Source organism: Heloderma suspectum, chromosome 3, assembly GCF_057233095.1.
Source record: "Heloderma suspectum isolate Gila_16-S chromosome 3, 16-S_ref, whole genome shotgun sequence".
NCBI classification, from domain to species: domain Eukaryota; kingdom Metazoa; phylum Chordata; class Lepidosauria; order Squamata; family Helodermatidae; genus Heloderma; species Heloderma suspectum.
Window position 1 is genome coordinate 2,893,192 of NC_139460.1, and position 16,055 is coordinate 2,909,246.

At 51.0% G+C, this 16,055-nt stretch overlaps 2 protein-coding genes across 7 annotated transcripts in view; one reads left to right on the forward strand and one right to left on the reverse strand.

The window, feature by feature from the left end:
• The first annotated feature begins 1,871 nt into the window (after positions 1–1,871).
• Positions 1,872–12,545, forward strand: LOC146349242 (secreted frizzled-related protein 2-like). 2 transcript variants are annotated; one of them, XM_084842297.1, is made up of 4 exons: positions 1,872–2,620; positions 5,836–5,913; positions 6,150–7,492; positions 11,898–12,545. In XM_084842297.1, the coding sequence occupies exons 1-3, from the start codon at positions 2,104–2,106 to the stop codon at positions 6,455–6,457; spliced, it is 903 nt and encodes a 300-aa protein (XP_084698423.1). In that variant the 5' UTR covers positions 1,872–2,103; the 3' UTR covers positions 6,458–7,492; positions 11,898–12,545. The 2 variants fall into 2 exon arrangements, with proteins under 2 accessions (XP_084698423.1, XP_084698422.1); XM_084842296.1 differs by having other exon boundaries at positions 2,004–2,620; positions 6,150–7,383; positions 12,062–12,545.
• A 1,939-nt stretch (positions 12,546–14,484) lies between these two features.
• ERCC6 (ERCC excision repair 6, chromatin remodeling factor) overlaps positions 14,485–16,055 on the reverse strand; it is a 44,407-nt gene continuing 42,836 nt past the window's right edge. For all 5 annotated transcript variants that reach the window (XM_084842294.1, XM_084842293.1, XM_084842292.1 and 2 more), the window contains one exon: positions 14,485–15,723. In XM_084842294.1, the coding sequence (XP_084698420.1) occupies positions 15,295–15,723 (429 nt within the window). In that variant the 3' untranslated portion in view covers positions 14,485–15,294. The remainder of the gene's footprint in view (positions 15,724–16,055) is intronic.

Consider the following 16,055-nt stretch of genomic DNA (forward strand, 5'->3'; position numbering starts at 1 on the left):
AGAGCATCCCTGACAGGCGGCTGCCCAGCCTCGTCTTGAAGGCCTCCCTAGGGAATGGGTTCCATTGTCGCATTGCTGTAACAGCCAGGTTTCCCTGATGTTCAGCCGGAATCTGGCTTCCTGTCGCTTGAGCCCATTATTCCGTGTCCTGCACGCTGGGAGGATGGAGAAGAGATCCCGGCCTTCCTCTCTGGGTCAACCGTTCAAGGACTTGAAGAGCGCCATCAGATCTCCCTCGCCAGGGCGCTCCACGGAGGGGGCGGGGGAGCGCGGCAGCCGGCCGGGGCCAGGCGCGACCGAGGGGCCCCCCTCCTGCACCGGCCTTGCGGAGCGGCGTGCGCAAGAGCACTGCTGGGCCGCGCCCCGCAAGGCCTACAGAGCGGGGGGCACTATTATGGCCACGATCCCAAGCACGCCCGCTAGGCCAGGGAGCACAGCCCCTCGGGGGCCGCGGGGCTCCTTCGGACCAGACGCGCCCTGGACTGCGCCCCACGCGGGGGACCCTCGCGCTCCTCGGCAGCCGGTCAGCGCCTCCTCCGGCGGCTGCGGGGGGCGCTGAAGGCCCTCCAGCCTGCCCCACGCCCCGCCGGGGCCGGGTGGGCGGGGGAAAGCCAGCCCCCGGCCGGCGGCATTGTTCCGGAAGCCCAGGCCTGCGCGCGGGGTCGCCGCCCCACCCGCCCCCGCCGGCGCCTCGGGCTTCCCGCGCTGCGTTCGTGGGCTCGCTCGTGCCGGCCCAGCGGACGCGCCGGCCCGCGCTCCCCAGCCTGGCCGGTGACGCGGACCCGCGCTCCCCGGGGGCGAGCGCCCCGGCTCAGGGCCTCCGGCCAGGCCGGGGGCTCCCAGGTAAGCCGGAGCGGGGGCTCCCGGGAAGGCGGGGCGGCGGTGAGGAGGGGGCCAGCGGGGACCAGGAGCGGCTCGCCGCGCCGGCGCGCCCGGGGCCAGAGCGCCTCGCGGGGGGGGGGGCGGGGCGGCGCGTGCTTCGCAGGCGGGCGGGCGGGGGCCCGCTTCCCGCCCGGCCGCCCCCCGGGTAGGGAGAGGCCCTGCCCGAGACGCCGGGGCGCCGCTGCAGTCCGCGCTGGGCGGGGCAGGAGAGCCGAGCCGTGCCGTGCCGTGCGCAAAGCTCCCGCAGGCGCCGGCCGTCCCCGCTGCCCCCTCGCTCCGCCGGCCCCCTGCTCGCCGCCGCCGCGGCCCCCTGTGCTGAGAAAGCCGCCGCCGCCCTGCTCCGCCCGGCCGCCCCCGAGACCTGCCTGCGCGCTCCGCGGGGCGGGGCCTGCCTGGGCGGCCGGTGGGTCCGCAGGCCTCGCCGGGCGCCACCCGCGTCGCGTCGGCCCGGCCCGGCCCGGCCGTCGGCTCAGCGCCCGCCTCGAGCCCCCGCCCTGGCGGCGGGCGGGTCCCCGGCCGTGCCGCTGGCGCGGTGCGCCCCTCACACGGCGGGCCGTGCGGCGCAGGCCCGGCCCCGGCGCGTCCGCGCGCGCGGCGCCTCCCGGGCCGCCCGGAAAGCCCCACGGAGCCCTCGGTGCGGAGCCCGCCTCCGCGGAGCTGCAGAGCAGGCCGGGCGCGGGCGCCCGCGGGAGGGCGCGGCTGCCCGGGACGACCTGTGCAGCGCTCCCCCGGCTTGCCGCAGGCCGGCCCCCTGCCCCGCCCGGCGCTAGTTCGGGAGGGGGGCGCCCGGAGGGCCGGCGCGCACGCGGGCCTCGCGCCCGTGACGCACAGCCGCGCCTGCCAGCGGGCTCCGCCGGGGAGCGCCGGGGCTGCGGGCGCTCCGCCGCCATCTGGCCTGCAGGCCGCTCGTGGAGCAGGGGCTGTGCCCTGCCTTTGCAGCCAGGGGGTGGGGCAGCCGGCGTGCAGGCCTCCCCCTAAGGCAGGGGCGGGCAGCCCGGGGCCAAATCCAGCCCCCTGGGGCTCTCCGGGGCCCCTCCCCCGCCTCCCCCTTCCTGGCGAACACCTGGTGGTGTCCCGGCCTCTGTGCCGTTGTGCCTGGGGCTCAGCCGCTGGGAAGCGGGCTCAGCTGCAGTAGGCATCCCACCACTGGGATGCGGCCCCAAGAGCTTCTCCGGGCCGTTCCCCGCCCCAGGCGTGCAGCTTCCTTTCCTGCTCCTGTGCATGTCCTCCTCCCGCAGGCTCCTCATGGCTGTCCGGGGCCTCTTTGCTCTCCTGCTGGCCGCCTGGAGCTTCTCCTCCTCCCCGTCTGCTTTCCCCCACCGCCTGGCCCAGCTGAGCTCCCGGCGCAGCAGCTGCAGGCCAGTGCCCAGCAGCATGAGCCTGTGCCACGGCGTGGGCTACAGTGCGATGCGGCTGCCCAACCTGCTGGGCCACGAGACCATGAAGGAGGCGCTGCAGCAGGCTGCGTCCTGGGTGCCCCTGCTGACCAAGCGGTGCCACCGAGACACCAAGAGGTTCCTCTGCTCCCTCTTTGCCCCTGTCTGCATCAGCGAGCTGGACAAGCCCATCTTCCCCTGCCACTCCCTCTGCGAGGCCGTCCGGGACGGCTGCACCCCCGTCATGGCCACCTTCGGCTTCCCCTGGCCAGAGATGCTCAACTGCAGCAGGTTCCCTCGAGGAAATGAGCTCTGCATCCCGCCCCTCAGCCAGGACGACAGGCAGCAGCTCCTCCAAGAAGGTGAGGGAGGGAGTGGCTGGGAAAGCGTCCACAGAAGCCCCTCGGTAGATGGGGAGTGAAACGCCAGTGGGGGCAGGGGCAGGGAAATCATGGTCAGCTCTCAGCTCTGGGCTGGCTTTTTCCTTCCTTGCTTCATCACAGCACATGCGTGCAGGCAGCTGTGCACCCCTCCCAACATTGGAACCAAGGGAGAGCACATGCTGCAGGACCGCTGGCGCAGGGGTGGCGGGGAAGCATGCTGCAGTGTAATAGTCGCTGCAGAATCCCGCTTCCTAAGAAACTCCGTTGCTGTAAATGAAGACGTTTCTAGCCCCTATGATAATGAAGATTAAAAGTGTGGGGCAATGCCTGGTGAGAGAGGGGGGGCAGAGAGGAAGTTGATAGGACTGGCTGATGAGCTTATGTAAAAAAAAAAAGGGGGGGGTTAACGAAGGAGAGGAGATGTGGGATGATGGCTGGAACGGGAAACGTTATGAAATGTTTGTCCAAACAAACAGAAGGGAGGCTGTAGATCCCTTTTATGAGGTCCTAACAGTCACACCCGGAGTGAGCTCCCGTCTTCAGTCCCAGCTCCTGTCAACCTAGCAGTTCAAAAGCAAGAAATTGCAAGTAGATAAATAGGTTCAGTCACATGACCACAGACCCATCTTTGGCCAGTGCTGGCTTTTCAGCTTAGAAATGGAGATGAGCACCACCCCCTAGAGTCGGAGACGACTGGCTGGGGACACCTTTACCTTTACTTAAACAGTCACACCAGGCTACACTGCAAACTGGTTTTGCATCACAACACCTGCCCCAAGGCGCCTGGGGACAGTGGTTCTGCACAGATGCTGCCCCTGTGCTTTTCTCTCCTAGAGCTATCAGCACCCCTCCCATCCACAGTTCCTGTAGGAACTCATTAACCTTGGCAGTTAAAGTGCTCTAAAGCTGGTTTACGCTTAGAGTTGGGCAGAGCCTGAGTGCAGGATTGTGCATTGCAATAACCGTGGGGCAGCCCCATTATGGATCACTGCCTTGTGGCGAAGGGGCTTGTGTAACTCAGTGAAGCTCAGGAGAAGACTCTTACGAGTCCCCTGGACTGCAAGGAGGTCAAATCAGTCCATCCTAAAGGAAATCAACCCTGACTGCTCATTGGAAGGACAGATACTGAAGCTGAAGCTCAAATATTTTGGCCACCTAATGCGAAGAGAAAACTCTCTGGAAAAGACCCTGATGCTGGGAAAGACTGAAGGCAAAAGGAGAAGGGACAGCAGAGGATGAGATGGCTAGATAGCATCACCGATGCAATGAATATGAACTTGAGCACACTCCGGGAGAGAGCGCCGGACAGGAAGGCCTGGCGTGCTATGGTCCATGGGGTCACGAAGAGTCAGACACGACTGAACGACTGAACAACAACAAGCCACTGAAAATAGTTCTCTGCTTCCCCTCTGCTTGCAGTGAAGCTTCTCCTCTTCCCTGGCGATGTCATCACATCAGGCGTTTCCGCACCTGGCCGAACCTGGCAGCATGCAGTGATCTGGAGTGGAGAAATTGTGCATGTGTGATGCCAGATCAGGGACACAGGACATTTTCACTGCAGATCAGAGGCAGAGAATTTATGTATTTCACGTATTTAAAATACTTCTTGGTTGCCTTCCACAGCAGGAGCCCTCTCAAGGCGGCGTACCACAATAAAACACAGAATAAAAGCAATACGATAGTAAAAATGGGGACCCAGTGTGCACGTCAGGAAGCCACCATGGGTGAATTTTGAATTTCCCCACAGGGCTTCTTTTTGTAGAGATGGCTGGCGTGGGGGGTGGGGGGGATTTATATTTCTTGAGACCTATTGAACAGATTTTAGGGTTTTTTTAATGGGGTTTGAAAACTTAATTGAACATAAATAAAAAAGGTTATTACAAAAAATTTAATTAGACGGATAGATTTTTTGGTTATGTGGCAAAACCTGTCATGTTCTTAGGAGCAGCCGCCATATTGAATCCACCATTTTGAATGTGTTCCCCTATCTAGATTTTTCTAGATTTTTAGTTCTTTGTTTTTAATGGTCTATGAAACATAACACAGAAGGAATAATTTCTGTTGCAATTAGTTCTAGGTCAAATCCTTTTGTACTAGACCACGCGGCTTGCTGCATCTACTTAGTTTGTGACTATAAGGCCAAGATCCTCAAAGCAGAGCCAGGCACAAAATGGCGGAGGGGGGGCTTGCTTCCTGCACCCCCATCAGACATGTCCTAGGATGATCTGTATAGACAAGTGCAAACCAACATTTTTATGTTATAACAGATCAGGGATTCTATTCACCTGATTTAGAAGGGTCGGGGGGAGGCTTCTTTATTGTGGCTAATGTTAAATTGGGGGTCAGAAGCCCTGGCTGATGTATCATAAATCACTGCAGTCTCACCAGTAGATCTGTCCCCCCACCCACACCCACCCATCCCGCATCCTCCTCCCCACCCCAGCATCTCTTTCTCCAACGCACCCACAAAGCAGATGGCCAGTAGTTAAGGTCACTGGCGCATTTCTGGGCGGGGCGGGGTTGCTGCTGTTCAGATGCAGTTTAGTGGCAGGGGCACAAATTGTTAGTTTATTATTTTACTTTATTACATTTCTAAATTGCCCATTAGCCAAAGCTCTCTGGGCAGTTCACAAAAATTAAAACCCTAAAATGGAACATGATAAAACATAATATAAAACCTCTAACAGTTGAGAACAGAAGAAAACCAAAGCAAAAAACCAGCAGCGTAAAGATCTAAAAACACAATGACACATTTAAAAACAAGCCCGAAGGACTAAAAGGCCCAGGAAGATAAATAAGTCTACACCTGGTGATGAGAAGACCACACTATAGGCACCTGTTGAATCTTTTGGGGAGGTAATCCCACAAACAGGGTGCCCCGCCTCCTTTGGTGGCCGCCTTTGAAGGTGATCTGAGGGTCTGGGCAGGTGTATACAGAAGGAGGCAATCCTTCAGGTAACCTGGCCCCAAGCCGTTTGGGGCTTTAACAATTGATACCAGCACTTTGAATTGGGCCCAGAAATGGAGTAGAAGCCAGTGTGGATCAGAAAGCCATTGGGTTCTCAGCTATGAGAGTTATAAGGCGCAGGAGGGCAGGCGTGGGGGTTCAGTGCATTTCCTCGGCTGCTCCAGCTCAGCCTCCAGCTGCTGTTATTCCAGCTGTTCCCCCACCCCGTCTTCCTTTGCTCCTCCAGATGTGGTGTGTGCAGCCTGTCTTGATACTGGCCCTGGTGAGAAAGAATTCCTGGAAAACGTCTGCAGCCAGGATTTTGGTGAGTCTCCTCCTGGCCTGTCCATGCTGGTGAGGACGACGGCAGCAGCTGGAGCTCCAGCGCTGCCGTCCACTCACTGCTCCATGAGGCACTTCGGGCTGGGGTGCTCTCCGCAGGCTGGGCGGGAGATGGGAGGAACCGCGGGGGCAACTGACGGGAGAGAGAATGGCCGAAAACCAGCAGCACAGACGCTGACGTTCAGCCTGTCTCTGTCTTCTTGTCTCCGTCTCCCACAGCTTTAAAAATGAGCATCAAATCTCTCTCTGGCCTGGAGGGAGACCTGCAAGTGGTTCCAGAGCTCCGGGGCCGCACGCTATACAAACAGGATGGCTGGTCGGAAGCAGAGCTGAAAAAGCCAGTCCTGTGGCTAACCGATGGAGAGGCCTGCTCCTGCCAGGAGCTGGCGGGGGGCCCAGGCTCCGTGGTCCTGGCCATGGGGCACAGGGCTGCTGGCCAGCTGGTCATCTCATGGGTCAGGAGGTGGCGGCAGGGGGAGACGGAGCTGAAGAAGTTCTCCAGGGCAGTGCGGAAGCTCCAGTGCTAGAGGCAACGCCTGGCCACGGCTTCCCTTCGCTCCACACACGGCTCAAGCCAGGTCTCAGTGCTTGCTCCAGGTGTCTGTGGGCCCTTAGGCAAGCCCCCTCCCTCTGCAAGCCCACCTTCTCATGGCCATTGTGACCAGCTGCTGTAGCTCCTCGTCCTCTTTCCTCACTGCTGCCACTTGCTTGCTTGACGGGCAGAGAGCCAGGAGGCCCTGCTGGGATGTGGGCCCTGAGCAGGTGCCCGGCCGTGCCTAGCCTTAATGCCGGACCTGCCAAATAATGCATTTCAGTTTGGTCTGGCTCTCAGCCTCCACCCAGGCATTCGTCGCCATTACATTATCACGTTATTGTGTCTTTATCCTGTAGTTTGTTTCCAATCCAAGTTCTCACTTAGTTCTTCCAATTGTAGTTTGTTTCTCCTGCCTATTTAAATTCCTCCCCCTCCCCGAATTTTCATTGCTTGTGTGCATGCATGCAGCCTACTTGTATTTGCCAGTCAGTTTTTGACTGACTGTGTTCAGTGTCTACTGTCTTCATCTTGTGTAGAAATAAGGGGGATGGCAAGTCACCAAAAAAGGTTCTGCCATGGTAAGCCTGAACATTCTGTTGATGGTGTGGTATATCCCCATCTCCACCCCACACTTAAGATTTTTTAACACTTGAATAAGGCTACTGTCTACATGTATGCATACCTGATTTATAAGCAGGGACTAGAATCCTCCTTCATATGGTATGCAGACGATGCATAGAGTTGAGCCTGGGTTGAATGAACGCACATATACTTGTGAATTGATGAACACACGTTCGCTTTGTGGGGGTGATATGTTACATTCAGTACACCAAGCTACACTTTAAATAGCTACATAAAGTTAACATATACAGTCATTTGAAAAAGAAAGTACACCCTCTTTGAGTTCGATGGTTTTACGTATCAGGACACAATAAAAATCATCTGGTCCTTAGCAGGTCTTAAAATTAGGTAAATACAACCTCAGATGAACAACAGCACGTGAAATGTTGTTCAGTCATTCAGTCATGTCCAACTCTTCGTGACCCCATGGACCATAGCACGCCAGGCCTTCCTGTCCTGCGCTCTCTCCCGGCGTGTGCTCAAGTTCATATTCATTGCATCAGTGATGCTATCTAGCCATCTCATCCTCTGCCGTCCCCTTCTCCTTTTGCCTTTGGTCTTTCCCAGCATCAGGGTCTTTTCCAGAGAGTTTTCTCTTCGCATTAGGTGGCCAAAATATTTGAGCTTCAGCTTCAGTATCTGTCCTTCCAATGAGCAGTCAGGGTTGATTTCCTTTAGGATGGACTGATTTGACCTCCTTGCAGTCCAGGAGACTCGTAAGAGTCTTCTCCAGCACCACAGTTCGAAAGCATCGATTCTTCTGCGCTCAGCCTTCCTTATGGTCCAGCTCTCACAGCCACACATTACTACTGGGAAAACCATAGCTTTGATTAGACGGACCTTTGTCGGCAAGGTGATGTCTCTGCTTCTTCCTATGCTGTCTAGGTTGGCCATAGCTTTCCTCCCAAGGAGCAAGCGTCTTTTAATTTCATGGCTACAGTCACCGTCTGCGGTGATCTTGGAGCCCAAGAAAGTAAAATCTGTCACTGCTTCCATTTCTTCCCCTTCTATATGCCAGGAAGTGATGGGGCCGGATGCCATGATCTTCTTTTTTTAATGTTGAGTTTCAAACCAGCTTTTGCACTCTCCTCTTTCACCCTCAACAAGAGGCTCTTGAGATCCTCTTTGCTTTCTGCCATTAGGGTGGTATCGTCTGCATATCGGAGGTTGTTGATAATTCTCCCAGCAATCTTAATTCCGACCTGTGATTCATCCAAGCCGGCGTTTCTCATGATGTACTCTGCATATAAGTTAAATAAGCAGGGTGACAATATGCAGCCTTGTCGTACTCCTTTCCCAATTGTGAACCACTCGGTTGTTCCGTGTCCGATTCTTACTGTTGCTTCTTGACCCTCGTACAGGTTTCTCAGGAGACAGGTAAGGTGGTCTGGTACTCCCATCACTTTAAGAGTTTGCCACATTTTGTTCTGATCCACACAATCAAAGGCTTTAGCGTAGTCAATGAAGCCGAAATAGACATTTTTCTGGAATTCTCTTGCTTTCTCCATGATGCAGCGAATGTTGGCAATTTGATCTCTAGTTCCTCTGCCTCTTTGAAACCCAGCTTGTACTTCCGGTAGTTCTCAGTTCGCATACTGCTGAAGCCTAGCTTGTAGGATTTTGAGCAACACCTTGCTGGCATGTGAAATGAGCGCAATTGTGCGGTAGTTTGAACACTCTTTGGCATTGCCCTTCTTTGGAAATGGAATGTAAACTGACCTTTTCCAGTCTTGTGGCCATTGTTGAGTGTTCCAAATTTGTTGGCATATTGAATGCAGCACTTTAACAGCATCATCTTTTAGGATTTTAAATAGCTCAGCTGGAATACTGTCATCTCCGCTGGCTTTGTTGTTAGTAATGCTTCCTAAGGCCCACTTGACTTCACTCTCGAGGATGTCCGGCTCAAGTTCAGTGACCGCACTATCATGGCTATCAGAGACACTCAGATCTTTCCTGTATAGTTCTTCTGTGTATTCTTTCCACCTCTTAATCTCATCTGCTTCTCTTAGGTCCCTGCCTTCTTTGTCCGTCTTTGCACAAAACGTTCCCCTGAGATCTCCGATTTTCTTGAAGAGAATTCCAGTCTTTCCCATTCTGTTGTTTTCCTCGATTTCTTTGCATTGTTCATTTAAGAAGGCCTTCTTGTCTCTCCTTGCTATTCTCTGGAACTCTGCATTCAGTTGGGTATATCTTCCCCTTTCTCCCTTGCTTTTCGCTTCCCTTCTTTCCTCAGCTACTTGTAAAGCCTCATCAGACAGCCACTTGGCTTTCTTGCATTTTTTTTTCTTTGGGATGGATTTCGTTGCTGCCTCCTGAACAGTGTTACGGACCTCCGTCCATAGTTCCTCAGGCACTCTGTCTATCAGGTCTAATCCCTGAAATCTATTCCTCACCTCCACTGTATATTCATAAGGGATAAGATTTAGGTCATACCTGAATGGTTTAGTGGTTTTCCCTACGTTCTTCAATTTAAGCCGAAATTTTGCAAGAAGCAGTTCATGATCTGAGCCAGTCAGCTCCAGGTCTTGTTTTTACTGACTGTATGGAGCTTCTCCATCTTTGGCTGCAAAGGACATAATCAATCTGATTTCGATATTGACCATCTGGTGATGTCCATGTGTAGAGTCGCCTCTTGTGCTGTTGGAAAAGAGTGTTTGCTATGATCAACGTGTTCTCTTGGCAAAACTCTATTAGCTTTTGTCCTGCTTCATTTTGTACACCAAGGCCATGCTTGCCTGTTATCCCGGTGATTTCTTGACTTCCTACTTTAGCATTCCAATCCCCTATGATGAAGAGGACATCTTTTTTTGGTGTTAGTTCTAGAAGGTGTTGTAGGTCTTCATAGAACCGATCAACCTCAGCTTCTTCGGCATCAGCGGTTGGGGCATAGACTTGAATTACTGTGATGTTGAATGGTTTGCCTTGGATTCGTACTGAGATCATTCTATCGTTTTTGAGATTGTACCCCAGTACTGCTTTTCCCACCCTTTTGTTGACTATGAGTGCTACTCCATTTCTTCTAAGGGATTCTTGCCCACAATAGTAGATATGATGGTCACCTGAATTAAATTCGCCCATGCCTGTCCATTTTAGTTCGCCGATTCCCAAGATGTCGATGTTCAATCTTGCCATCTCATGTTTGACCACCTCCAGCTTACCTTGATTAATTGATCTGACATTCCAGGTTCCTAAACAATATTGTTCTTTACAGCATCGGATTTTCTTTTCACCACCAGACACATCCACAGCTGAGTGTCCTTTCGGCTTTGGCCCAGCCGCTTCACTCTTTCTGGCGCTACTTGGAAATACCCTCTGCTCTTCCCCAGTAGTATTTGGACACCTTCCGACCTGAGGGGCTCATCTTCTGGCGTCACATCTTTTAGCCTTGTGATACATTCCATGAGGTTTTCTTGGCAAGAATACTGGAGTGAGTTGCCATTTCCTTCTCCAGTGGACCACATTTTGTCAGAACTCTCTGCCATGACCTGTCCATCCTGGGTGGCCCTGCGCGGCATAGCTTATGGCTTCACTGAGTTACGCAAGCCCCTTCGCCACAACAAGGCAGTGATCCATGAAGGGGATGTGAAGTATTACACTGTGCCATTATTTTTTTTTTACAGAAATAAAGCCAAAATGGAGAAGACGTGTGAAAAACTAAGTACACCTTATGATTCAGTAGCTTGTAGAACCACCTTTAGCAGCAATAACTTGAAGTAATCGTTTTCTTTATGACTTTATCAGTCTCTCACATCATTGTGGAGGAATTTTGGCCCACTCTTCTTTACAACATTGCTTCAGTTCATCGAGTTTTGCAGGCATTTTGTTTATGCCCAGCTCTCTTAAGGTCCCACCACAGCATTTCAATTGGGTTGAGGTCTGGACTTTGACTGGGCCATTGCAACACCTTGATTCTTTTTCAGCCATTCTGTTGTAGATTTGCTGGTGTGCTTGGGATCATTGTCCTGTTGTGTGACCCAATTTCGGCCGAGCCTTAGCTGTCGGACAGATGGCCTCATATTTGACTCTGGAATACTTTGGTATACAGAGGAGGTCATGGTCGACTCAATGACTGCAAGGTGCCCAGGTCCTGTGGCTGCAAAACAAGCCCAAATCATCACTCCTCCACCACCGTGCTTGACAGTTGGTATGAGGTGTTTCTGCTGATATGACGTGTTCGGTTTTCGCCAAACGTGGCGCTGCGCATTATGGCCAAACATCTCCACTTTGGTCTCATCTGTCCAAAGGACATTGTTCCAGAAGTCTTGTGATTTGTTCAGATGCAACTTTGCAAACCTAAGCCGTGCTGCCATGTTCTTTTTAGGGAGAAGAGGCTTTCTCCTGGCAACCCTTCCAAACAAACCATACTTGTTCAGTCTTTTTCTAATTGTACTGCCATGAACTTCAACATTTGACATGCTAACTGGGGCCTGTAGAGTCTGAGATGTAACTCTTGGATGTTTTGCAATTTCTCCGAGCATTGCACGGTCTGCCCTTGGGGTGAATTTGCTGGGACGTCCACTCCTGGGAAGATTGGCAACTGTCTTGAATGTTTTCCACTTCTGAATAATCTTCCTCACTGTAGAATGATGGACTTTAAATTGTTTGGAAATGGCCTTATAACCCTTCCCAGCTTGATGGGCAGCAACAATTGCTTCTCTAAGATCACTGCTGATGTCTTTACTCTTTGGCATTTTGTTAACACACACCTGAATGCCCGAGACCAGCAGACTCCCGAGACTTCGGCTTTTATAGAGGTGGCCACACTTGCTGTGTGAGCGCAGGACAGGAAGGCCTGGCATGCTATGGTCCATGGGGTCACAAAGAGTCGGACACAACTGAACAACACACTTGCTGATGATCAATTAATCAAGGGCATTTGATTAGCAGCACCTGGCTGCTACTTAGCCTCTTCACACCAATGGAAGCAGTAAGGGTGTCCTTCGTTTTTCACACATGGCTTCTCCACCTGCTAAAGACCAGATGATTTTTATTATGTCCTGATATGTAAAACTATAGAACTCAAAGAGGGTGTACTTTCTTTTTCAAATGACTTATCAGTTTACACACACATGTGTGTCTTCATTCAGCCCAGATACAGCTGTACACATCTGCACCCTGGATTAAGTGAGAATCTATTATCCGTGTATAGATACAAAAGTATGTAGACAAATTCTCACAAATAGCTGAATGTGTGTACATAGCATGAATATGTGTTCACTGTAATGTATGAACACTCCTTTTATGTAATGGTATAAAGTGTAGCTGCCTGCGGGATGCCTGAAGCACAATCCTTTTTAGTTCTGCGAACACCTTTTTCTCTCAGCCTCTCCTGCACCGCTGGATTGTTGTGAAGATAAACAGAGAGGACAAGAACTATGCAAGCTGCCCTAAGGGGTTTGTTTGAGGATACAAATATGATAAAAGAATTAAAAGGATTTATTGTGTGGGTACGTGACATACCTCTTTGTGTTCCCTCATTATTTGTTCATCATTATTACTTTAAGTTGAGTATGCTAAGGTACATTTTCTTAGTGTTCCAACAGGGAGCTAGTAAAAATCAGAACGTATGTACGTAAAAGAGAGGCAGCAAACTAACTGTTGACTTGCTAGCTTCCTTCTCTGGCATTTTAAACAAACAAGCATGATAATTACACTGGCATAGGAGTTTTCCCATTGTAAATATTAAGCCTTTGACATCTAGGTGGAAAGCTAATAATGGTTGGATAAATTGAGTTTTGTGAATAGTCAGTAAATAAACTAGAGATTAGCTCAGTGGTTGTTTTTAGTTAGCTTTTAAGTGGCCCAGTCCATTCAAGTCAATGCGATCTTCTCATCACAGAAGTCAAGCATTCCCAGTGCAGTCAGTTCTCCCAGTGCCGGAGGAGTAACAGAAAACTGTCAACCAAGACACATGTGGGATAATTTTAAGGCTGACAGATACATTGATGAAGAGGGAAGTGAATAGGGCATGCTGCTGGAATCCTGTGTAGGCTTACTCAGAAGTAAGCCTTCCTGAACAAAAAGGAATCGGTCCCTTCATTTTCACACACACACACACACACACACACACACCCAGCTAATGCCTTGTATGTGTGTTTTAGAATCATCCCATAAACTGGAAATACTGCAGGGCTATTGTATCAGTGCTAAGACTTGTAAGGCTCTTTGGTAAAGTGCATGAAACAGACTCTGCTGAATGGAGAGCTAATATAAAAGAGCCCATCTACCTCTTAGGGGCAGGATGCAGGGAAGTTGTTTTGGTTGGCTGCTACCATTAAGACGGCTGGAGTTAGGAGGCTCTTGGCCCCCACTGTGTTACACTATTTGAGTAAAAAATAGCTTGTGTTTTTTATACTCAAGTAGTTTAAGTCAATTCCTATGATGCTGCGTCTATTCTGAGTGGTAGCCAGAGAGCACTACCTGTTACAGCAGGATGGGGAAGGTTGTTTTAGCTGAATGACAGTGACCTATAAAGTAACCCTATTCATAGCGAGTGATGCTAATATTTGATCACAGATTGGATTGCAGAAGTGTTGATTATTACAAACTGTTTTAATGTTAGTGGATTCTTGACACATCAATTTCTTGCTGTGCAATACATATTAGAAGTATTCCACTGAACCAAGTACCACCAGCTCGTGCCCCTAGAAAGCAGCAACACTCATTTGAGGAGACTTGCCAATCAACACCATTCAACACAAGTTACAAAATCACAGGGCACACCCAACAAAAGGAAAGCTCAGCTGTGTTCTCTAGATGTTTCAGGGTTTCCTCCTGCCAATCCCGGATAGGACTGCTGCGATCACTGTCAGACCAATTATTTGCACTGCCAACAGCACAAAGCCATATCTGGCATGATCCTGAACGGTCCCCATCCACCCTGGGCAGTGCTTGCCAGCATGTAGTATGATTTGTATAGCCAGCCTGTTCACAGACCTCCCAGACTTCTTAAGCTAGTCTGGAGCAACATTTGCTCAGGCATGCAGAAGGAAGTCTTTTTTGCCTCAGTCACACCATAACCTAAAGAGATGAAGGGGGTGGGGAAGAAGTGACCTCGGCTGCCTAGATTGTTGCTTCTTGACTCAGGCCGGCTTTCTCTGACCCTGGTTAAATGAGCTCTAGATTTGCCCACCTCCTTTCCCTGCAAAGCTTGGGGGGTCACTGGGCTTGCTCATCAGTCCCTAAGCCTCACAAATCTGCTTCAGAGTTTTATTTTGTTCTCTTGAGCATCTACTGTCCAAGACTTGATCTAAAAATAGATGAGATTTTAAATAACATTTGGGCTACAACCCTATAGCCATTTGTCTGGGAATATGCTTCACTGAACTCAGTGGGACTTCTCAGTAAACAAGCATGTATAGGATTGCACCATTACGTCATGTGCCTTTTTGAACTGCCCTTAAAACGGGCACCCATCTGTCTGAAATTTGGCAGAATGCTTGAAAATGTCATGCTGGACAAACCACCAAAGCTACAGGCACCAGAAAAGCAGCAGTGTCTCACGTTTAAATACACTGGAATGACCAAAATGTGAAATTGATCACAAGGGGAACGCAACACTAATCTGCAGGCTAGGTGCAAGCGCATTGAGTTGGTAACCAGGGAAAACAAGGTCCTCTCTCTGCCCACAGAAGAGGGTACTGCAAGACCAAGTCTGTGCTTCCGCTCAGCCACTCCCAACAGGTGAGCCCTGCAGTACTGAAACAGAAATCTGCTACATCCCAATTTCCAACACCCACTGAGATTATTGGGTTCTAGATCTTTCAATTAACTTTTCTGAGTGCCAGAATTTCTCTCATATGGGTGACACACCCTAAGAATAAGTGCCACTAAAAGAATAGACTGCACTGAAAATAATAATTCTTACTAATGCTGTTAAATACTATGTTTAACCATTTGATTAAGATATAATGTGCAATATGCATCCAAACCAACACCCATGTGCAGTCTAGATGTATGGCCTAGTTCATCAGAAAGCTTAACAGAAATCCATTTTGAGTCCATCCACTGTAAGATCCCTTTTTTTTTTTCATGCAAAGGTCTGCTTGGATTCTATTGCTGCATTATGAGGTAGAAGGCACTGCGTACATAAAATACTGTACAGAAGTGGAACGACACGCACCAGTCCATGAAGTGTCATTTTCAAAGAGGATTAAAAACACATCAATCAGGAAGGAGGGATGCGGACTATGCATCCCAAAAGAACTGTCAGGAGAACTCTGGTTTTAGGCTCCAGAGTCCTTCCCCACTGGACTGCCTATGGAAAGTGCAAAGGTTCCTCAGGAGCTCTCGGAAGACACAAGACTGTTCCACTGTCAGCTTTGATTCAAACTCTTGCAATATTTCCCGAGTGCTAGCTTGACCAGGTACATGGGCCTGGAAAGCCAAAAAGTTTCGGACATCCACCAGCAATTCGTCATGGTCTGTTGCTACAGGGAGGGCAGCCGCTGGCTGCTGGAGACTATCCTCCATTTGATTCTCTGTTCGCTGGGGCACAGCCAGGTGATTTCTTTCCCTCATTTTAGCCAGCAAAGATGAGGAGTTCAGGGTACTTGAAGAGGACTCTCCAGCTTCCACATTTCCATCGAAGTGAGCAGTAGAAATATTTTTATTCTCCTCTCTCCCACTCTCAGCATCCTGCAAACAGAAATGGAAAAGTCTTGGGTGGAGCTCTCACATTTACGGAATGCAGCCACTGGGGAAAACAGCAGTTGATGGCTTGACCAACAACAAGAACGAGGGTTATCGTAGAAGGTTAGCAGCTAAGGAAGCGTGAGCGCAAAGTCCCCAGTTCAATCTTGCCTCAGCCATGAACTCACTAAGTGATCCGTAGTCCAGTGGCAATGAGGGGCTGACATCACACCAACCCTGTTTTATTCTACCCATTCAAATCTGGTATTTAACAAATCAACTATCTAGAACAAAGTATTTAAGGGAACATTTCCAAAATGGAAGAGCTGTTGAAGAGG